This window comes from Protopterus annectens, chromosome 12.part0 (assembly GCF_019279795.1).
Source record: "Protopterus annectens isolate FY-2018-M chromosome 12.part0, PAN1.0, whole genome shotgun sequence".
Taxonomy (NCBI): domain Eukaryota; kingdom Metazoa; phylum Chordata; order Ceratodontiformes; family Protopteridae; genus Protopterus; species Protopterus annectens.
Window position 1 is genome coordinate 1,179,133,122 of NC_056746.1, and position 24,500 is coordinate 1,179,157,621.

The following is a 24,500-nucleotide window of genomic DNA, read 5'->3' on the forward strand; positions in this document are numbered from 1 at the left end:
TCAGAGTTTAGTCAAACATTACTACTTCTTTTGATTCTACCAGTCCACACAGCCTTATGACAACCAGAAATAAAGAAAATCCACAGCCAAAAGGAAATCCTTCATTCAAGACACCCATGCTAGATTAACCCCTCTCTCTCCTGTACTGTTCTCTATATATAAACACACACACACAATCCCACTATATACCTCCCCCATCCTCTGTTGTACTTCACACTAAATTAAACTACGATAACTCTGTAAATACAAATGTATATATCTTGACATTAGATACTTTCCTGCTTTGTTAGACAGATGTCTAGTTGGTTATAATGTCTCTGCATGCTGGATATTGTATTAAATACACTTGCACTGTGTTAGACTGACTTATGCTGTTGGTTTTACATGGTTAACACTGTGTTTGTATGATTCAGCTCTACTGTAAACTACTTCTTTGTCTGCTGTTACTTTGTACTTGCTCTTCTTGGGCTGAGCCTGTAAAATAATCTTACCTGATTAATCTATATCCCAATCAAAAATTTGTAAATAAAACTCTACATGACCTACCCTTTTTCTCAAGCATACTGCACAGCAAAGAATATTTAATTTATAGCAACACCCATGCCTTTGTCCATGTCTAAAGCGTTCATGTTCAATTCAAGCATTCTTAGCAACGGATACTAGGTTTGCTCTATCATCTCCACTAGGTGGCCATTACAGGCATGTATTACTCTCTGCACAGAAGAACTGCTCCATCACATTTGCTCAGTTTCCTTCCTTCCAGATTAACAAACACCCTACTTTCTTTTTCTTGAACATCTCTGTCTAATGAAAAATGCTTCACTTCAGAACTTTATGTATGTATGGTAGATGAATGTTAACAGTCCCCTTTACACCTGTATTCCAAGATGTGCATACTAAGACCTAGTTATTATCATGACTTAACTCATTCCCACCAATAGAGCTCTTTTCAGTTGGTGCCCTGCCTTCCACTAGGCATGGCCTAAACCTCTTAAAAAATGAAGTTATCACCTCACAGTTCAAGCAAATGCTCATATTACTAGAACCATAAATGTTATTAGAAAACTGCAAATGACAAACCATTCAGTACAAGGTAACCTTTACAATGGCTGTAGTAATTAAATTCTACGTCTTAAAATGGATTTTATGAGCCACAATAATCACAATAAATATGAATTTTGTAATATTGTACAAAAAGCTTACTATATCTCAGTAACCAATCAGCAAAAGCAAAACAAACACAGCCAGAAGGATTTTCTTGATACAGCTGTGAGCTTTCATATGAGGCTAAGCAGCTCTGTGTCACTTGATTGCTGAAATATTAAGTAAAATATGAAACATTACATTACAAATAAACATTATACAAATAATATTCAGTATCTCTATCTGCAAAAGGTAGTCAAATATTAAATACAGTTGTGTTTGCCGTTGTGCAATCTTTAAGATAAAAGCTTCTAATACCTTGTATAAAACATGATTTTGGGATTATTAATGCAAATATGAGCAAGCAAAATACCCGGAGATGTCACTAGGCTGAAATGAATAAAGATGACACACTTGTGTTACTCTGGTTTCCTTTCTTCTGTAGCACGATGGAAAAAAAGACGTGTTCTACAAAAAGTTGCATTACTAACATAAGCTATGGTGACTCATATCACGCCTTACTTCTGATGCATCCTTTTCGGCAAGCTTTAGTACTCCCATTAGTGGACTCCATGGTCTTCGTCACACAAATTGGTAACATCAGGTCATTCACAAAAAATATTCACAGGCTCTTTTCATGATTTACACTGTATAGTTGCTCCCCCACCCCTTCATGTTTTGTGGTTTGCTCCTGTGCTTTCTTGCTTCAGATGTATGCTTTTGTATTATACACACTTGTTTAGTATTAACATATTTAACTAGTCTTCTTTCTCAAGGGTCTGCTTACTTTTGTAGCACTCTGCTATAAATATAATGCAACTTTCAGTACCACTACAAAAATGTAATTGCCTGCTTTCTAGTTTCCTCACAATGACACAGCAAAGACATCCACCTACATTAATTTAAGGCCATCCTCTGCCTCTTGATGGAACAACTAAGTTGCGATTGTCTCACTCAACCTATTATTAGAGGTGCTCTTTCACAAAGCATTTCAAGCAACATCTTAGAATTCATCTAGTTACAAGATGCTGTAAATGCGTATCCCTTCAAACTAGCTTGGTTTCTCACTATCTATTCGGTGACTAGTTATTTTGCCACTATGATGCGTTTTTTTTTCATGATCTTGTTACTGCTTCCATAGCTATACACATTTTTGTTACATAAATGAACTGCTGTTAAAACTTCAGTCAATGCTGTAGCTCAAAGACTGTCTCCAAGTAGCTTAAAATAATTTTCTTCTTGTAGTGCAAATATTCATGGTACAGCGGTAGCGTTGTTGCCTCACAGCAAGAGGTTCTCCTGTTTGATTCACAGCTCGAGTGCCTTCTGTGTGGAGTCTGCATGTCCTCCCAAAGGTAGAGTGGCCTCCGAAAGACATGCGTGAATGGGCGTGCCTTCGCTGAAGGTTGGGCGTCGGGCTGGCAACTCGGCACCATAAAAAATAAACTGCCAATCATTAGCAGACCGGAGTTCCACTGTAGCTACACCTAACCGGGAAAAAGCCGAAAAGATAAACAAGTCCAAATATTCATTTCTGGAGAACATTTGCACAATGCTGTACTGTAGTGTCAGCAATACGTCATAAATTTTATTTGTGCTACATCATTATGACAGTTTCACTGTGTTTTCTGTTAACATTCTTTTGAATCGTAATACTAAGAATGCACTTTCCTAGGTTGCACATGAGTATCTGTATGGTTAGTGGTCTCTACATTTAAAATGACCAATCCAAATTCTCATCATCAAGATGCTTCCCCACTAGTTGTTTACTTCCACAGAGCAAACATATCACTTATTCCATGCCAAATATTTTGTCTTTTTGCAATCTTCATTGCCAGCAAGATGCTCCCTACTTTGCTTATGACTGACTGTTCACATCTGAATGGTTCCATTCAGACTCCTCCCAAATAAACCCCTGGCTCATCACCTGTGGCCCTTTATGGACTGTGGCAGTTTGTAGATGCCCTAAGGTACATCCATATATCAAAGCTGTTCTAGTCCACTGGCATTGATAAGTGGGTTAAAACAGCTTTAGGGCAGTTAGCCTAGTATCTCCTACGATCTTATAATTCTATAGTGTTTGTACAGCTTTAATTCAACACACCTGGCCTTATTCTGTGGAGCGCTCATACTCCCCTTTCTCGGTACAAGATGAACAGAATCATGTTTGCTTTTTTCCACACATTATTTTTCAGCATGTCTTACTATGCTTCCATTTTAAACCTTCTGAGTCTCTGTTATGCCACAAAGACTCTTCTTTCCTCTGACAGCAATCTGCTCATAAAAAAATTGTTTACACCAACCCCTAAGTGATTAGGCAAAAAGGAAACCTTGCAAAATAATCTTAATTTAACTTTCATTCTGTGTTTCTGCCAAATTCATTCCTGTTGAAATCTACAATAAACCAAAGGTGAACAAAAAGGTGTCACTGCCCTCATGTGGTCATTGTCTGCAGTAACTTACGAAACATTATAACTAGCAGTTCACAAAGTCTAAATCATAAAAGGCTCCTCAAAACAGAAACGTAAACAAAAAGTATCTTTGGTTCACCGCATCAAAATCATTTTACAAAGTAATGACTAGATTACTGGTAATCCAGTGAAAGTAGAAAGGGCACCATGGTAACATCAGCCCTTGAAAACTACAAAAAATCTTAAGAAGTAAGGAGCAGCAGATCTTCACAGCTTTGAAATAATTAGTCATTGCTTGTCTTGGAACTGCATATGTCTGTGTATCTTAAGTAAGAATTTTACTGCAAGTTAAAAGCCTCATTTAAAATTACTGTAAAACATTACTTGGCAAGGACACAAATTCATCTCTCTAATCCATGCTTACCCTGTAAACTGTCTTCATGACTGTTACCCCACCCCCCCAAAAAAAGCTTCACTTTTACCATGTGAAGCAGGGTATCTCTTCCAATGTGCACACACACAGAAATGCAATGCTGTGAGCCTTTAAAGAAAGCTGAGACTTTCATCTGATGTCTGACATTTGACTTTATATGGTAGTTAATGAAAAAAAAACTCTCCCTGCATAAATCTCTGATGCCATGTTGACTTTACTACTAAGTTAATCCAGTTACCTGACAGTAGACTACATTTCCAAAGTACACTCCCTTTGGAGCGGAGTTGAATTTTGGCACTCTTTTTTTGTCTGCTCCATGACCGTGAGTAATCCAACTGCTGTATTTTATCAACTGTTCAACTCTTGCAGGCTTGGTTTTTAGTGGTCTCTGTTCACCTCCTTACGTTGCATGTGCTTTTCTCAGCCTCCTCATGCCTACATTATCCATGAATATTTATTTTGCTGTTTTCACTTATTTTAGAAATTAGTAAGTTAAATTCAAATGCCTGCCTTTTTGGGTGATCTTGGAACTGTTCTTTGCCTTAATTTATCATTAACCCTCCTTTAACTTACCTGGAGTTCGCTTTTGCCCCACAAACAATACTGCATCTAGACTTCCTCTGTTCTTCCATCTTTAATGGACCAGATCTCCTGCTTCACACATCTGCTGACCTTCATTTCATTAACCTTTGAATTTCCTCCTTGCAATCTCCTGTCCACCTGTACTAGTGTCCAACACATCCTCCTGTCTTCTGTTTAATATCTACTGGGTACGTCTCCAAGTTTGGCATACAAACAGCTGTTCAGATGTAACTGAATTGAATTATGGTGCCACCTAAAATATTCCAAACAGTTTGTACACTTCTAATTTGTGGAAGTAATACTAAAGTCAGTCTAAGCCTAAATATCATACATTTTAAATCTCACCTCACTTGATTAAGAGGTCTCATCCTCCCACTTCCAGGGCCAGGAACAAGTGAGGGCCTTCTAAAAATTTAAATGAAGTTGGTTAACTCCTGAACATTTTATGCCTACCTGTACTACAAGTCCTGCCCTCTGTACCTATAACAAAATGCTCATAAATATATACCCTATTGCCAGACACATCTCAAAAATCCAAAATAGCAAAAAAAAAAAAAAAAAGACCACACCTTAACTGTGAAGCACACTTGGACGTATGCTGACAGTCCTTTTGCATTGTCTGTGTTACATTCACAGTAGGTAGAAAGTCACACTCTGTCTTCTGCATTACTAATTTGAGTTTGCTACTTTCACTTCAGGTGGTACTAAAATAGACATTTACTACTTCTGCAACAGTGCATGATGCATGGTACATGATACTATAATTGTAGGTGCAGCGCTCTAAATACCATAGCTCTAAATAACTGCTGCTATACAACACTAAAATCAAAGTGTATAGCACTGTAAATAACTGCTGCTATACGACGGTAAGAATCGATGGGTACAGTGCTCTAAATACCATGGCTCTAAATAACTGTTGCTATATGATGCAAAAATCAATGGGTACAGTGCTCTAAATACCATTGCAGGCCTTGTCGAACAATTCAGTTTCTTTCAAGTCATGCTGTAACATTTGTGCATGCATGTGTGTATATATATATATATATATATATATATATATATATATATACACACACACACACACACACACACACACACACACACACACATACACACACACACACACACAGTCTGGGTCTATGTCAAATATTCGAAGTTCCAAAATGTTGAATACCATAAGGTCGAGACCATATGGTCGATATTTGGAAGTTCAAATATCTAATAAAAAAAGAAAAAGAAAAAGAAAAGAAAAACATACACTAACAGTGCGAACAGGGGGGCAAGCCCCCCTGCGCCCCCCACACACCCCCTACTTAAATATACCAACTCTGAGACCACACTTCAGTGCAGAAAAGGGAAATACTCCCATTCTGCGCCGTACGGTGCTGTTAAAAGTCAACCTTCGAACACTTGAAATGTCGAACATATGGTCTCGACCATATAACGTTCGACATTTTAAGCATTCGAATAATTGACATAGACCCCACAGTCTTTGGGATGCCAGCTGAACTGCATGCTACTTTGCTCACACTGTGTTTTAGATAAAGTTTTACAAATCATTCCTAGTTCCAGCAATATAGACAAACAGAGACACAAATAATTCTCTTATAACTAACTTGTTTTTCTTTTGGTGTCCAACAGGGGTAGTATGTGGGTCACTCTTTTGTTGTCTCTATGAAGAAACATTTTTAAATGCAGGTACCCTATCCATTGCTATTTGAATTCTGGAAGTCACTGTTTCTCCAGAGACATGTCTCCACCTTTGCAGAACAATCCATTCTGCAATAAACAGTAAAATCCATGTGAAACTTGCTGGCTTTGACCTCAAACTGCAAAAGCATATAGATCATTTGGTCGATGACAAGATCAACAAGTGTATAAAGTAACAAAATCTGGTAAAAGGCCACTGTAAGCTTTGGGGCATAAATACAGACAATGAAGGAAGGTTCTGGGAGTGAAAGGCATATATAATGATTGATGCTGCTGGGATGGGAGGGGAACCAACAGATGCTGGGGATTTACTTACCATTTAAAATAAGTACTTCCCATTAATGTCAGATTTTTTTAACTACGAGCTAAAGCACACAAATTACACTACTGCAAATCCAATATTAGGTGTATTTTTAAGAAATAGTAAAGATTCAGATAAATAATGGTACTAACACTAAACCTAAAAGCTCTTTTAACTTTTTTTTTATTCAATGGATCTTGCAAAATGTGGTAGATTCCTAATGAAACAATAAACACTGGTGAATTTCAATTACTAGTTACTGACTTGGGAATGTGCAAGTTCACCATTTAGAAATAGACTAGAATGGCAAATTTCAGCTGCCAGACAACATAAAGCAGACAAACATTTACCCTTAGATTGTGCCCTTTTACCTGGGTATGGCACTCTGCCTTTTGTAGCCAATTCAGTCAGCAAGATCCCAAAAGACCAAACATCAGATTTTATCGTAAATCGGCCATAGAGAGCAGCTTCTGGTGCTGTCCACTTGATAGGGAATTTGGCACCTGCAAGAAAAAGCAGACAGTATTCAGCGGGACATACTAAACAGGTTATGATTTAGCAACTTTCAACAAAGCCTAAAAGCCCAGAGTTACCTAGCTGTACAGCACATTCTGTCCTACAACCTGAAATTAGAAGGGAAAGAGAAACCAAAGACTTGTAACTACTTTTAGGATGTACCTAGAGGGTAATGTCTGGTCTTAATTGTCGTATACTGTGCAGTACCTTTGGGTTGTACTGTAGGCTCACTATTGTTTCGGATAAACCCTACGCCTAGGAGGATTCATTGGAAGGAGAGGCCTGCTGAAAATGAACATCTTTACCTTTGCTTCCCTCAGACATTAACTGGGAGCTCTGATGCAGACTATGTTGATCCTGATATGTTGCTATGCTATGTTGATGATAGGTTCATAGGTAGGTACAAGGCTATCGACCCTAGGGCCTACACAAGCCTAGCCAAAAAGATACCCAGGCTTTCGCCACCCAAGAGAATTATTTTCCTGTGCCCCTGTCGAGCAGAGACACAGAGGTGATCCCCGGGGTGAATTTCCTATTTCCTAGCCAATCATAAAGATTTTTCTTGAAGAGTGCTAATGGGAAGCTTTGTTTGATATAGATAGGTAGCTTGTTCCAGACTATGGGAAGTCTCTGGGACAGGAATCTATCCCTCCAGCTTGTTCTGTTTATTGTGGTGACAAGGTTTAGGTCCCTAGAGCGTGTAGCTCTGAGGGATTGGGATTTCTTTAAATGAAGCATGTCCAACAGCTCTGGGTTTGCCATAGCTTTGTATGTTACGCAGAAATTGCCCCTGAGTAGGCGATATGCGACAGAGTAAAGCTGGAATTTTTTGAGACAGTCTGCGTAGGGCATCTGTTTGAGGCCAGTGTGATGCCCGTGCCCTGGCCCAGCAATCAAGGAGCCTCAATCCTCACCACTAACACCAGAGAGGGCATCTCATATATGAGGAAAGGATAACAAATACACACAGTAAAGTGCAATTTCCCTTAAGAGCACACAGAGATCAGTTAGTCCGGGGCTTGTTCTCCAGATCCCCAATAAGATTCCACACTGGCACAGCTATAGGGTCCAGATCTCAGCCTAGCTGGGCAAGCTAAAATCTCCAGCACCCTCTCTGTCCAATCAGTGCTTCATGTCCCTGCCGAAGTAGCTGACACACACACAAACTTTGAGATAAGAGTTTACACAACCATACAGATACTTCTGGGAAAGGTTGGCACAGGTTCTCCAACTGTGCCCCTTTTACCAAGACTATATGGTAGTAATTACTGCCACCACCCAGCTAATATTTATCAGCAACTCAAAGGCCCTTAAAAGGGTGTCCAATTATTACTGTGCAATATTATTATCTAATTGGTAGATGTGACTAAACAGTCTAGGCTTATTACAGTGACTTAGTACAGTAAACTCTATAAATATGCAATGTACTCTAGAGCTCAACTTATCTCTACACAGACCAGCCACAATTAAAAGATTTTAAAATATTTAATAATAAATAATTAAAACCACAAGACAATACTTTCTACTACACAGTCAGTGCTAGTCAAGAGTTCAGGGATCAAGCAGATATACTTAAAATAAATCAGTAGTACAGTTCTGACATCAGAGAAAAACAGTCTAATCTTTCTAGCTTCTAGCTATCAGTAAAAGAAAACACAACTCTAAGATAACTTACATAAGACAACAGGCAGACTGCTGATGAGTTGGATGGTCAAGACAAAAATGTTTAATAATCTCTGGTTCTCTCTGTTTAAATTGCTATTGCAGTTCTGATAAACATTACATCATCTATTTTCACTTTCCTGGAGTTCCCAGGCTACACATTAACTGCATTTACATTCTTAACATCTCCCTTTTGTTATCTTGCAGCTGGTCAGGAACAGAGCAATAAAAATACATTTGCATGTTTAAATCTAGCAATTTAACTCTTGGTTAAAACAATAGAAATAATTTCTTAATATAGACTTTTCGGCACCACTGTCTACTTCAAAGGGTCACCACATGCTTTACTTTGTTTAGTAGAGTGCACTGTTGTTACATTTATTTCCAGTTCCACATGTAACAGTATTTCTTTACATTTAAGACAACAAGCCTGTAGTTTATATTCATATTTACAAATGACAGAATTATCTGCACAATTCTATCTGGCTTGGCTGGCAGCCTTCACCCCCCCCCCCAGGAGAACTCAAGCTAGTTTTTCAAGTGACCCTTGAGAAACGTCGCTTGAGAGGGTTAGGTCTATCTGAGTGTACCTCACCCCATTCTCTGTCTTGAGAGCCCATCTGCATTGGCATTGCTACTCCCACTGTGGTGCTGCACTGACATATATGTTTGCAACCCTAGGCTCCATCTTAGCAACTTGGCATTTTGCTGGCTGGCTCTGTTTAACCATATTAGGGGGTTGTGATCTGTCATAACAGTGAATTTCCTTCCATACAGATAAGGCTGAAGTTTCTGCAATGCCCACACTATGGCTAGACATTCCTTTTCTTACGGCTGCATAGCATTCCTCCCTGGGTTGGAGCCTACAACTGAAATAAACCACTAGGTGCTCTTCTCCCTCTGAAGAAATCTGGCTAAGTACAGCCCCCAACCCATGCTTTGAAACATCCACCTGCACAACAAATTATTTGCTGTAATCTGAACTGGATAACACAGGGGGTCCTCCCAAAGCTTCTTTAAGCTTCTGGAATGCATGCTCAAATGCTGGGGTCCACACTACCTTACCTGGCCTGTTCTTCCTTGTCAGGTCTATGAGGGGAGCAGCTATGGTACTATAACTGGGGATGAACTTTCTGTAGTACCCTGCTCTCCCTAAAAAATGCCCTCACCTGCTTTTTAGTAACAGGTGCAGGCCATGCCTGAATGGCTTCCACTTTGGCAGGTTCTGGCCTTATCGTACCACTCCCCACTTTATGTCCTCGGTAGGAGACTTCTGCCATACCCACCTGGCATTTGCTCGGCTTAATGGTCAACCCTGCCTTCTGTAGTCTGCCCAGCACCTCCCTGACATGCTGAAAGTGCTCTGGCCGGGAATGATTGTAGATGGCAGTATCATCTAGGTAAGCAAGGGCAAACCCTCCTCTGGAAAGTCCCTGGGGCATTCTTCATCCCAAAGGGCATCTTTGTGAACTCATACAAGCCAAAAGGAGTCACAAAGGCTCCTAGCACTGGGAGTCAAGGGCACCTGCCAGTAACCCTTGATAAGATCAATGTTTGTAAAATACTTAGCCCCACCCAACTGCTCTAGGGCCTCATCTGTCCTAGGCATGGGGTAAACATCTGTCTCTGTATGACTAATTTCCTGTAGTCCACAAAGAACCTGGTGCTGCCATCCTTCTTTGGTACCAGCATCACTGGGGAGGCCTAAGGACTGTTGGACTCTTATCACCCCTAGTTCCAACATCTCCTGTACCTCCTCTATCAGGGTCTGTCTGACTCTCTCAGGCACCCTATAAGGGGCATGCCTAATAGGCCTTTGGGGTCCTGTATCCACCCGGTGCTGCACCAGGTGGGTGCACCCTGGTTTCCCAGTGAACCTGGGTAGGAGATAGCTGCTGGGACATTGCTACTCCTTCCACTGAGGTGTCAGTCTGAGCCTCACTGAGGAGATCAGTCCCTAGAACTCCCTCAGACTCCTCCTGCAATCCACTGCAAATGCTCAGCACAAGGGCCTCCCTATCATAGTAAGGTTTCATCATGTTAACATGGTATAATTTGTGCCACTGCTGTCTGCCTAGCAGTTCCACCATGTAGTTAACATCACTTACCTTTCTTACCACCTTGCAGGGTCCCTCCCAAGCTGCTTGCAGCTTGTTGTGGCTGACAGGAATGAGAACCATTACCTGCTGTCCCACAGCATACTCTCTAGCTTGAGCATTAATGTCATACCACACCTTTTTCTGTTGCTGGGCTTCTGCCAGGTTCCCTTGGGCCAAGTCTATGAGCTCCCTGAGCCTTGTCCTGAGGTTTAGGACGTATGCCACAACAGACTCCTTGTGAGTCTCGCACTCACCTTCCCACTCATCTCAAATTAAATCTAGAGGTCCCCTCGCCCTATGCCCATACAGCAGCTCAAAGGGTGAAAAACCTGTGGATTCCTGGGGAACCTCTGTGTAATAAAAAAACAACAGATGGGGCAAATATTTGTCCCACTCCCTCTTAAACTGATCTGCAAATGCCTGTAGCATGGACTTGATTGCAGAGTTTTACCTTTCAACAAGACCATTAGCCTAGGGATGGTAGGAGGTGGTCTTCATATGCTTCACCCCACAGGACTTCCACAGACAAGTCAGCAGGCCTGACATGAAATTGGCACCTCTGTCAGTCAGTCAGTATTTCCTTTGGGAAACCTACCCTGCTGAAAATCTCTAACAAAGCATTTGCCACCTTCTCTGCCTCAATGGAGGACAAAGCCACTGCCGCAGGTTATCGTGTAGCATAATCCACTACCACTAGGATATACGTTTTCCCTGTGGAACTTGGGGTACTCAGAAGACCCACAATATCCATAGCTACCCTTTGAAATTGCTCCTCAATCACAGGCAAAGGCATCAAAGGAGCTCTCACCTTGTCTTCTGTCTTGCCTACCTTTTGGCACTGCTCACAGGTCCTGCAGTACCCTGTTATATCTCTGGAAATTCCAGGTCAATAGAAGTTCTGCATAATATGCCTCTTTGTACATTTTATGCCCATATGACCTACAAAGGGAATATCATGGGCTATGGCCAGAAGCGTCAGACGGTAGGCTCTAGGCACTAACAACGGCTGTACTCTCTCACCTTCTAGCCCTCCCTCAGGGGTCCACTCTCTGTATAGTAACCCTTTGTCCCAGCATACAGATTCCCCCTTTCCTTGAGAATCAGGTGCCTCCCTAGCTACCTGCCTCAGACCTTGCAAATGTAGGGTCTGAGATCTGAGCCTGTCTCAATTTTCTCCATGTAACCCTTCCCAGCTCCCCTTCCACAGGAAGTCTGGCATCCTCTGACAGTGGTGCCTCACTGTCAGCCTGGGTACTACTACTCACCTCTACCTTTGTAGTCACTCTGTCCAAGGGAACATCAGTTCCCACAAGCAGCTGTGGCTCACATTCAGTCTCACTGCTACTGCATAGCTTCCTCCCTGAAGCAACCACCTCACCAGTCCTGGCTGCAAGTATGCAGTCTGTCTGGGTCTCCCCCAGGCTAACAGACCCACAAGCTTGTCTCCTAGCCTGACCGCGTTTAACTGCATAAGCACATGGTACTGCCTCATCCAAATCCTTCCCTCTTAGGACATCTGCAAGATGGTAGTTTAGTACCCCTGTTGTCTCCAGGCAACCTACTACTGGCATTTTGTCTTTCCCACTTACTGGTTCCCTCACCTTTGGTTCCCCACCTTGCCTCTGTGGACACCTGTATGCCACATGGCCCCACTGGTTGCATTCAAAACATTTAACCCTAGTTCCTGGACATGTACCTGGACTATTGGCTTCCCCTGCTACTGGCAGATTCTGTTGGGGCAGTCTGTGCTGCCCACTATGGGTTCCTTTAGACCCATGAGCAGTACTGGGGGTCCCCTTCCCATGTAGGGCTGCCCTGCTTGCCAGGTATAGGTCTCCCTCCTTCCCCAACTCATCTAACGTAGCACATTGTCTATCAGCTAACCTGCCCACTATGGGTTCCTTTAGACCCATGAGCAGTACTGGGGGTCCCCTTCCCGTGTAGGGCTGCCCTGCTTGCCAGGTATAGGTCTCCCTCCTTCCCCAACTCATCTAACGTAGCACATTGTCTATCAGCTAACCAGATCCTCATGTCCTCAGGCAAAGTGCTAAGGGCTTGTTCCCTCACCAAAAGGTCTGCCGGCTCTTCAAAAGTGGTGACCTGACATCTACTCATCCACCTATGGAAATAAGTGCTCAATTCAGCAACATATTCACACACACTTTCATCTGCCTTGTGTCTATGCTCATGAAACATTTTTCTACAAGTTTCAGGTGTTAGCTTAAACAGTTCTAATAGACTTTTTACAGCAGTATAATCAAAACATGCAATGTCAGACATTTTGGACAGAACAGTTACAGCTTTACCATGGAGTAAGGGGGTCAGGAACCGTACCAGAGCCCTTAGTCAACTTCATACTGTTTACATACCCTCTCAAACATACGAATGAAACTATTAAAATTATCCACCTCTTTAAACTGCGGAAGAAATTTACTGACCTTTTGTGCTTCTGGGGTCCAGTTACTCACTTCCCCATTACCTCCATGACTCTGGTGAAGAGTCAGCATCTCCTTCTCATGCTGCCTCTGCCTATCTTGTTCCTCAGCTTGCAGACGTAACAGTTTCTCATTCTCCTCAGCCTGCAAATGTTGCAGTCTCTCGTTTGCTTCTAATTCCACACGCCTGGCCTCCAACTCAAGTCTCTTTAGCTCCACCTGGATATTTAAGTCCACTTCAAAAAGGTTGAGGTGTCCATTCTCCGAGGGAATTATATCTCCACTGCCAGTCTGATTGTCCTCCTGGTTGCTGTTTTCTGATGCAGCTGTAACCAAGGCTGCAATCAGGTCTGCCTTTGTCAGGTTTCCATGCACCAGTCCCCTAGCCTGGCACATCTTTGCCAGCTGGCTCCTTGTTAGCTTTCTATACTCCTCTGCTGACATGCTGCCTGATCACCCTGACTAACAAAGATAACCAAAAGAAATAAAACAATTGTGATCTGAACTCTGAGTATTCACTGCATAGCTGTTTTAGAGTACAAAACACCTTCAAAGCTCACTGTACACAAGCTACAGAATTCACTCTACCCACACCACTACAAGCCAATTAGTACTTGCAAACGAGTTAGTATGTGATGTGGATATCCCACTGCTGCCAAACAATTAATATGTGAGGATATCCCAACCACTGCCACCAATTAATATGTGGCACCCGTGCCGTGGCCCACCAATCAAGGCGCCTCAATCCTCACCACTAATACCAGAGAGGGCGTCTCATGTATGAGGAAAGGATAACAAATAAACACAGTAAAGTGCAAGTTCCCTTAAGAGCACACAAAGATCACAGTCAGTCCAGGGCTGGTTGTGCCCTTGGCCTCCAGATCCCCAATAAGACTCCCCACTGGCACAGCTATAGGGTCCAGATCTCAGCCTAGCTGGGCAAGCTAAAATCTCCAGCACCCTTCTCTGTCCAACCAGTGCTTCATGTCCCTGCCCAAGTAGCTGACACATACTTTGAGATAAGAGTTTACACAACCACACAGACACTTCTGGGGAAGACTGGCACAGGTTCTCCAGCTGCATAAGTGTGATCTAACTTGGAGATTTAAATCTTGGGGTTACAGCATGGGAGATGTGTTAAAAGCCAGTCATCATGTTGATTCATTGGATAGGCAAGAACTTCTTACTTATAGGGATCATTTAGCAACAGTACAACAACCCATCAGATTTGTAACCACCTATGCTAGGAACTCTGACATCCTAATTCAAAGTGTGCAGAGACACTGGAATATCTTGCAATGTGATTATGAGTTGGCCAGTATCATTCCAGGCAGATGTTTATTTTCCTTCCGCAAAGGGAAAAACCTTAGTTCTTTTTTCAATCATTACAAACGTAGTAACACCAATAATGATTTACAATTTTTACAGACAACATTGATGGGAGGACCACTGAGTGGTTGTTTTCCTTGTGGTCATTGTATCAATTGTCAATATGTATGTAAATCAAAAGAATTTTCCAGCAGGAACTGTGCTTTACTTTATGATCTTCATTTTTTCGCAAATTGCAGTAGTGACTGGTTGATTTACTTGGCAACATGCAATTGTGGTTCTTTTTATGTGGGACAAACTTCTCGCCCACTAAGACTACGTATATCAGAACATATTAGTAATATTAAGAATAAAAAAATTCACAATGCACTTTACAAATACCAAATGGTACATACTACTGCTAAATTCTCCTTTATGGTTATTGACATCATACAAGGGAATCGTTCTAATAAGACAGGTTGGCATTCCATTTTAAATGCTAAAGAAAAGAAATGGATTGTCAGACTAGGTGGATTATTTCCACCTGGTCTCAATGAACAGTTCTAGGCATCAACCAATGAGTTTTGAGAGGAATATATTTAAAGAGCATTGATTGTCATGTTTGCTTTACACTGAAGAAGGCTGTGGCATTGTCCAGCCGAAACCGGTCTGTTTTGCTGTTTATTTAATAAAATTTATTTTACGGGTCACAGTATGCCGGCTCTATAATTTTTTTGTTTTGGTTTATGCTATGGTTGAGCCGTGCATTTGCCTTCGCGCAGGAGGTTCTTTTTCTGTTATTACAGTGACTTGGCACAGTAAACTCTATAAATATGCAATGTACTCTAGAGCTCAACTTATCTCTACACAAACCAGCCACAATTAGAAGGTTTTAAAATATTTAGTAATAAACAATTAAAACCACAAGACAATACTTTCTACTACACTCACTGCTGGACAAGAGTTCAGAGGTCACACAGATGTACTTAAAATAAATCAGTAGTACAGTTCTGCCATCACAAAAAACACAGTCTAATCTTTCTAGTGCCCAGCTATCACTAAAAGAAAACACAAGTCTAAGATAACTGGCATAAGGCAACAGGCAAAGTGCTGATGAGTTGGATGGTCAAGACAAAAATGCTTAATAATCTCTGGTTCTTTCTGTTTAAATTGCTATTGCAGTTCTGATAAACATCATTACATCATCTCTTTTACACTTTCCAGGAGTTCCCAGACTACACATTAATTGCATTTACATTCTTAACATCTCCCTTTTGTTATCTTGCAACTGGTCAGGAACAGAGCAATAAAAATACATTTGTATATTTAAATCTAGCAATTTAACTCTTGGTTAAAACAGAAATTTTTTTTCATGTAGACTTTTCAGCACCACTGTCTACTTCAAAGGGTCACCACATGCTTTACTTTGGTCAGTAGAGTGCACTGTTGTCACATTTATTTCCAGTTCCACATGTAACAGTGTTTCTTTACATTTAAGACAACAAGCTTGTAGTTTACATTCATATTTACAAATGACAGAATTATCTGCACAATTCTATCTGGCTAGTCTGGCAGCCTTCACAGCCGGTAATCCTCTTTGTGAGGTATTTCTGCTGCCTTTCCAGTTGTTGTAGATGTCTAGTGAGGTACATACCAAAAGGGGTGCTGTACTCTATAATGGGTCTAATGAGTGACGAGTAGAGGGGAACAATGACCTCTTTTTTTTCTGGATGAGAAACCTTTTGTGATTAGGTGTGCCACAAAGAAGGATTTCCTGACTACTGTGGCAATGTGATTATCAAAGGAGAGACTACTGTCCACCTCTGTCCCTAGGTCTCTTATTACACTTTCAGTGTTAAGTAGACTACCACCTATGTGGTAGCTCATGGGTACATAGTTTTTACCAAAGGGGATGACAATGCACTTTTTGGCATTGAGCTTGAGGCCATGGCTTTGACACCAGGCATCTGTCTCAGTGAGGCCCTTATGTAGGATGTCCACATCGTTAGGAGTTTCAATTATTGCTCTTAATTTGCAGTCATCTGTGAACTTTGTTAGCCAAAGACCTTCTGTGTTAGCCTGTACTTCAGAAAAGTAGACACCAAACAGGAGAGGACCCGGGACTGAACCCTGTGGTACTCCACTTGTCACTGGTCTGAAGTCGGATTTGGAGTCTGCTACTTTCACAGTGTGGGTTCTGTCAGTGAGCCAGTTAGCAACCCATCTTGTGACATAGGGATTTATACCCACTTTAGTGAGTTCATCAATAAGTCCAGAATGGGGGATGGTGTCAAAAGCCTTGGCGAGATCTAGATAGGCTATGTGAACCACCGGACCCTCGTCTATGGCTTTGGTGACTGCTTCAAAGAAGTCTATCAAGTTCGGAGACATGATCTGCCTTTTACAAACCTGAACTGGGTGGGGGTCCAGAGTTTGGAGATTACCAATGTCTTTGTTTATAAGTTCCATGATGATTTGTTCCATGGCCTTGCAGACCAGGCTCATTAGGCTAATTGGGCCATAGTTCCTGGGGTCCATGGTGGCTCCCCATTTGTGAAGTGGGATAACCATCGCTGTGCGCCATTCAGTGGGCACAAACCTGAGGTGAGACTATGATTGAACATGGTGCTTAGGTGGGGTGCCAGTTCATTCTGTAGTTCATGTAGAACGCAGCCTTGGATGTTGGCAGGTCCCATGGATGCTGTGTTCTTGGCTTTGGAGTGTGTGGTTTTTACCTGTGCAGCCATGATTACAGGAACTTTGCATTCTTCCAGTATACAGATGGGCCCTTTAGGGGGTGAGAGGGGGGTAAAGTTAGCACTGAACCTATCTGCCAGGATGTTGGCAATATCAGTTGGTTCTGTATATTTAGTGCCATTGTGCTGCAACTCAGAGCAGATCTGAGTGTTGCCACTGAGATTTTTGACATAGCTATAGAATGATTTGTGGTTGTCTTTAGAATCAGTGGTGATTTTGTTTTCCTAACTAGCTTTGGAGGATTTTATGAGGGATCTCAGCTTCTTATGGAGGCTGACCAGGGAGTTCCTCCAATCATGGGATTTTACTCTTTTTTTGCAACAGTTTCTTTCTTCTGTTGTAGAGTTTTTTTTATGGCAGGGGACCACTAGATTGGCTTCCTTTTTTTTTTTGGAGGATAGCAGCTTGGTTCTGTTAGGGATAGCATGATCCATGCACTTGTGTAAGTGCTTATAAAGGGCATTTGTGTAGGATTCAGCTGTCGTACCTATATTGTCCGTCTGCATGGGTGTCGTGAAGTTCGCCACTTCTGTCATAAGAAGCATGAAGATGGCTTTGGAGAAAATTTTTTTACGGTGGTTTCCCTAATGGGGGGTGGGGGCAGGATGTGGATGTCTAGGCTGATTAGCTTGTGGTTGGATCTGACCAACGAGGAATTGACCTCTGGTGTGGAACATCGGTCGCCCATGTTGGTAATGACCAGGTCTAAGATATTGCTGCCCCTGGTGGGGATGTGGATACGTTGATCCAAGGCGTTGGAATTTATGAATTCCAGAAAACGTTGAGCAAGAGAGTTGGTACAGGAGTAGTTTTCCCAGTTAATGGTGGGGTAGTTGAAATTGCCCATTATTAGGGTGTTGGGTTGTACTTAATATTTTCCAGTGTATCAAGAAATGAGGAGTGGGAATCCTGGAGCATGGCGGGGGATCTGTAGCAAGTTACAATTTGAATTGCAGTCTTGCCCAGTGTTAGTGGCACTTGGATAATCTCAAATGCACTATGCTGAGCAACTAGCCTTGAGGTGTGGATGTCCTTAATGACTATGGACACGCCTCTGCCATTAGTGTTTCGGTCCAGGTTAGGTGGCCGAAAGTTGTGGTATGAATTATAGCCTGGTAATGCAGGGGTGCTCTCTGGAGTCTTGAACCAGGTCTCTGTCACTGCACAGATGTCGATGTTTTCCATTTTATGGAGTGCCTTGAGTGAATACATTTTGAGGTTTAGACTTCTAGCACTGAGTAGCATTACCCTCACATTTTGCTTGCTTGTACCTGTTACGGTAGTGAATTTGTCATTTGAACCTTGCCTAAAAAGGCACTATAGGGGTGGCAAGAGCCTTTGTCAGTATCCGGAATCCCAAGGGTGACAGGTGCAGCCATCTCTGGCAAAGCATCATGGTCTGTTGATCATGTCATCCCAGGCAGAGAGATACTGGATCCCCTTAGAATGACACCAGAAGCTTAGCCAATTGTTGAAGTCAATCATTTTATCCTTGTACTGTGGTATCATTCTGGATGATGGCAGGATGCTACTCAGGGCTAGGGTCATACCTGCCTGGGCTACAAGATCGGACAGCTCCACCATCACTGATTAACTGAAAGTCCCCATGGCCAAGGCTGAAGCTTTGGTTGTTCATGCAACATTCTGGGACCCCACACTTTCACCATTGCATTTATGGTGGTGATCAGCTAAAGCTGATATAAAATGTGCAAAATGTGTGTGTGATTCTTAATGGCACACAGGACAAAGTGTCACATACTGAAAAACCTCTTCTTACCACCTAGGCAGTATATCACCTGAATTAAGCAACCGATTCCTCTTCAGAACCTTTATTTAATGATTATTGGTTTTGCCTCTTTCAAAATGTTGGACTTCCTGACACTGACACAGAAAGATTAGAGTTGGAGCAGAACTCAATGGTAATATTATAAACTGGAAAGCCTTATTACTGCCACATGACTTACATGCTCTGGGGTTTGTAATGATACCTGAATGATCCTGTATAGTTTTTAAGATCATGGTGTTGGTGTCTTTGCCTTGTAACCACTTACTTCAAGGAGTGGCTGGTTCCCTACTGTCCAGGCTGAGTACCATGTTCATACACCTTAGGGCTGCTAACACTTCCTACAGCCCTTTGAACTTGAGGTGCTACATCACTTGCTTACGAGGCACCATGCCTTCGAAATACATGACTACAATGACTTTGGAAGCATCCTACTTAGGCATGTTTTAAAAGGTCCTTAAAATATATATATTTTGACATGACATCATCTATAGAGTTGATCAGTCAAAGCGATCTTTGGCAAAGTGTACATATGCATGGAGTGTTTTAGGTTTTAAATTTACAACAACTTTTCCAAGTTGTTTATACAAGCAACCTAAAACTCAGACATGAATTATTACATTAATGGTAACAATTATTTCCCATATTTATTTTGTGGTTGTCTGGCTTATGTTAACTTCAACACATGGTATCTTGTAAGGAGCAGGATGTTATGCTTATTCCTAGCTATGATCAGATCTGGTGGCTGGGTGTCCCAGACAGTGGGTGAGGGATGTTTGGGCATCTGTTTTACTCTAATACTCTGGGTTTCTCAACTTTCCTAGCCAGCAGGAGCCTGATGCACAGGCTGTACACAACTGTCCATTAGCACCAGCTGACGGTGGTAGGCTGTCATTCCACTGCTACAAAGACTGGTCATTAAAAAGTACAGTTTTGTACCTACCATAAATGTAGATGTTCGAGTGTATATACTGCTGCAGTCATCACACTTGGGGTTATCCTGCCGTCAGGCAGTCCCGCAGTCGGCTGAATCCCAAAGTCTTGGTCCGGCGTCGGTTGTCGTCGCTTCTTCCCTGACGTCAGTGCGACAGGGGGATAAAAGAGGCAGCCGACGCCATTTTCTTCAGTTTTTCTTGCCCCAGATGTCAGGTGCCTCCAACTAGGAAGGCAATACAAATAACTATGCAAAAATACCTTAATAGATAAACAATAGTACTAGCTGTTAGAAAATACACCATATAGACATGCATCCAATAGACTGATGTACATGGAGTTATAACTAACACCCTGGTATGTAGAGGGGATGGTGGGAGGGTAACCTGGACTGCAGCAGTATATACACTCGAACATCTACATTTATGGTAGGTACAAAACTGTACTATGTTCATTGTGTTATACTGCTGCAGTCATCACACTTGGGTTGAATCCCAAAGATATGGATGGGTGGCTGGTACTAAACTGGGTTAGGTGAAGCTAGGATGCCCTGCAGAACTGCAGTGGCAAAACCAGCTCTGGTTTTTGAGTATAATGGAAGGTGGTAGTGCTTGGTAAAGGTGTGCACTGAACTCCAAGTAGCTGCCTCCAGAATGTCCTTGGTTGGAACCCCCCTGAGAAAGGCTGCTGAGGTTGCTGTAGCCCTGGTAGAATGGGACCTAATATTAACAGGCACTGCTTTCCCATGGTGCAAAAGCGGATACAATGTGCTATCCATTTGGAGATGGTCTGTTTTGAAATAGCCTTTCCTTGTGAACCTGCAGCATAGGATACAAAGAGTTGGTCAGTTTTTCTGAAGGTCTTTGTCTTATCCAAATAGTAACGTAGCTGTCTGTGCATGTCCAAAGAGTGAAGGAGTCTTTCTCCTTTATTCTGGGGGTTTGGATAAAAGGTGGGTAAATGAATGGTCTGATTCATAGCCACACTGGATACTACCTTTGGCATAAAGGTAGGGTTAGTTCATAAAGAGACTCTGTCCTGATGGAAAATGATGAAAGGTTCCACTGTCATAAGTGCCTGTAGTTCTGAGACCCTGTGTGCTGAGGTGATAGCCAGCAACAGAGCTGTTTTCCATGACAAGTATTGTAGTTCTGCTGAGAAGGCTGGTTCAAAAGGAGGCAGTGTTAATTTTTCTAAAACGAAGTTGAGGTCCCAAGCTGGCGTTGGGGGTTTTCTGGGGGGTCTTATATTCTTAGCCCCTCCGAGAAACTGCCTTAGTAAAGGGTGTGAGAATATGGGAGGATCCGTATTATAGTGAGCTGAAATGGCTGAAGCATGGATCTTAATGGATGAGAAAGAAAGGCCTTTGTGTAGCATCTCAGTTAAGTATTGCAGTATTTGAGGAATGTTTGGTATCCAAGGATTTTGGCCTTAGCCTGGTCCCATGCACAAAATCTTTTCCATTTGTCTGAGTAAGTTTTTCTGGTGCTGGGCCTCCTGGCCTCCAAAATGACATTCAGGACGTCCTTTGAGAGAAGTGTTGATTGATAATTCAAGGTATTCTCCATGCAGCTAAATTTAAAGTCCTGAGCTGACTGTGAAGGATCTGAGAGTTTTGCTGAGTCAACAGAAGTGGGAATTGAGGTAAGATCCATGGAGGGCTGTGAGTCAAGGTCCTTAGTAATGGGTAACAGTGCTGACATGGCCAGTCCGGAGCAATGAGGATCATTTGTGGTCTCTCTGATCTGACTTTCAGTAATACCTTGGTCAAGACAGGTAGTGGTGGGAAGGCATAGACTGTCAATGCTGTCCAACTGAATGATAGGGTGTCCACTTTCCAGGCTAGGGAATGATAAGTCCTTGTGCAAAATGTCTGTAGTTGGCAATTGTTGGGGGAGGCAAATAGATCTATGTCTGGGCGTCCCCAGTTATCATTGAAAATACTTGTGGGTATAGTCTCCACTCGTGAGGATCTGCCAAATTTCTGCTTAATTCGTCTGCCAATATGTTTTCCTTTCCTGGCAGAAATTGTGCTTGCAGTTGTACTTGGTAAGTCAATTATGCATAAAGGGTAGGAGTGTGTTCCTCCCTGTTTGTTTATGTACCACATAACTGTGGTGTTGTCTGTCCTTATTAGTAGTTGTCCTGGATGCAAGAGGTCCTTGAAGGCTGACAGTGCATTTTGCACAGCTAGTATTTCCTTTTGGTTGATGTGTAGATGCATTTGTTTTGCAGACCATTTGCCCTGTATGCACTGTCCTGCCATGTGTGCTCCCCAGGCGTAGTCTGAAGAATCTGTTGTCATAGTTTGGTTTGCTGGAGGTAAGACAAAAGGAAGACCCTTGTTTATTTAACATGCTTGAGCCCACCATAGGAACTCTTTTTGAAGGCAGGGAATGAGAGGTATACTTGTTTCGAGGTTGTGCCTGTGTTGAGTCCATACACTTTTTAGGTACCATTGTAATTTCCTCATATGCAGCTTTGCATGTGGAATTAGTTGAATGCAGGATGCCATGAACCCCAATGCCTGCAGGATTTTCCTTGCAGTGAGCTGGATAAAAGTTGCCATCTTTTTGAATTATTGAGTCAGTTGTTTTTGTTTGTCTGGCGTGAGATAAGCCATCTGGGCCATTGTATTTAAGCTGGCACCCAGGAATATTATGTCTTGTGAGGGTATTAGCTTTGACTTCTTTTTGTTTACTGTGTAACCTAGGCAACTTAGCAGCTTTGTTACAAATGCCAGATGCTGTAATAGAATGGCCTTGCTGTCCGCTTAGATCAGGCAGTCGTCCAGATATGGATAAATTTGTATTCCTCGTTGTCTGCAGTATGCAATTACTGATGCCAGGCATTTCGTAAATGCTCTGGGCGCAGTAGATAAGCCAAAGGGCAATGCAGAGAATTGATAATGCATTGTACCTGCCAAAAATTTGAGGTATCTTCTGCAATCTTGTCTGATAGAGACATGCAGGTATGCCTCTTTGAGGTCCAACGTTACCAGCCAAGACTCCTTGCCCAGCATGGGAAGAAGCTGCTGTAGTGTGAGCATTTTGAATTTGGGTACCTCCAGGTATGTGTTTAGAATTGAGAGGTCTAAAATGGGTCTCCAGGCTTTGTCCTTTCTTGGTACTAGAAATAGTCTTGAGTAAAAACCTTGACCTTGCTCCTTTGTAGGTACCTTTTGAATTGCTTTCATGTCCATGAGAGCTGAAATTTGCGTTTGTGCCTCTGCCCATTGGTTTGGAGGCATATTTGGCATGCCTCTCATCCATGGTAAAGTGTGAAAATGAAATCTGTAGCCTTGGGTAATAATATCCAGAACCCATTTGTCCTTTGTTATGATGTGCCAATTTTGTGGAAATAGAGCCAGTTTTCCTCCCAAAGGTGCTGCCAGGGCAATTTTGCTTGGCAGGTGAAGAAGGAAGTCATTGCGTTTGTTTCCCGAACGGTTGAGATCTTTCGTCTCCACCTCTGAGTTGTTGTATGCCATTGTCTAGGCCTGAAAGAACCTTGTGGCTGGCCTCTGCCCCTTGGGCATTTGTACCTACCCCTTTGGGGTCTGTCCGATGCAGGAAAGGTATGAAACACAAGTGGCCAACAGTTAGTGTAAGCGAACAGAGCACAAAAACTGAAAAATAAAGTAATGAAACTTTATTAACCACCATGTGGTTAATAAAGTTTCATTACTTTATTTTTCAGTTTTTGTGCTCTGTTCGCTTACACTAACTGCTGGCCACTTGTGTTTCATACTTGGTACTTTCCGGCCATGCAGAACCTATGTGCACAGCATTTTCATTTGACCTGATGCAGGAAAGGACCAGTTTTTTGATGGCCAGTTTCTGCTGAAACGAGGAGGTTGTACCTGTAAAAAATCTAACTGTCTGCAAAGATTTTGCCTTTTCTTCCATTTTCTTTAAAAGTTCCTCTGCTTTGACACCAAATAACACATCTTTCTGCAATGGAGCATCCAATAACATTGCTTTGACATGTTCTGGTAAGGCTTGCTCTTTTAGCCAAGCATGTCTATGTATTACAGATCCTGTGACAGCTGCTCTACATGAGGCTTCCAATGAATCAAAACCACACTGTAAGGTATGCTTTCCCACCTGTTCTGCTGCATGCAGCAAATCCTGCATATCTTTGAAATCAGGTTGATCTGTCTGAGAGATCATTTTCTGCTTTAACTGTGTAATCAAATACTGCTGGTATTTTAGCATGTGGAATTGGCAGTTTAAGGCCCTCATGGCCAAAGTGGCAGACGTATACACTTTCTTTCCCCATCTTTCTAATGCTCTGGAATCTCTTTCAGAAGGTAGTGGATTCTTAGCAGTAGAAGCCTTAACCCCTTTGGGACCCTGGGAAATGGTTTTGGGGTCTGCAACAGGGCTTTTATATAGAAACTTATGAGAATCAGGAACTCGGTAGTA

At 42.2% G+C, this 24,500-nt stretch overlaps 1 protein-coding gene across 1 annotated transcript in view; it reads right to left on the bottom strand.

Moving 5' to 3' along the window:
- Positions 1 to 24,500, bottom strand: part of SRC (SRC proto-oncogene, non-receptor tyrosine kinase) — a gene marked incomplete in the record, with an annotated part of 1,446,557 nt that overhangs the window by 42,188 nt on the left and 1,379,869 nt on the right. Inside the window, 1 exon segment of the mRNA XM_044090212.1 lies at positions 6,952 to 7,083. Within this exon segment, the coding sequence (XP_043946147.1) occupies positions 6,952 to 7,083 (132 nt within the window).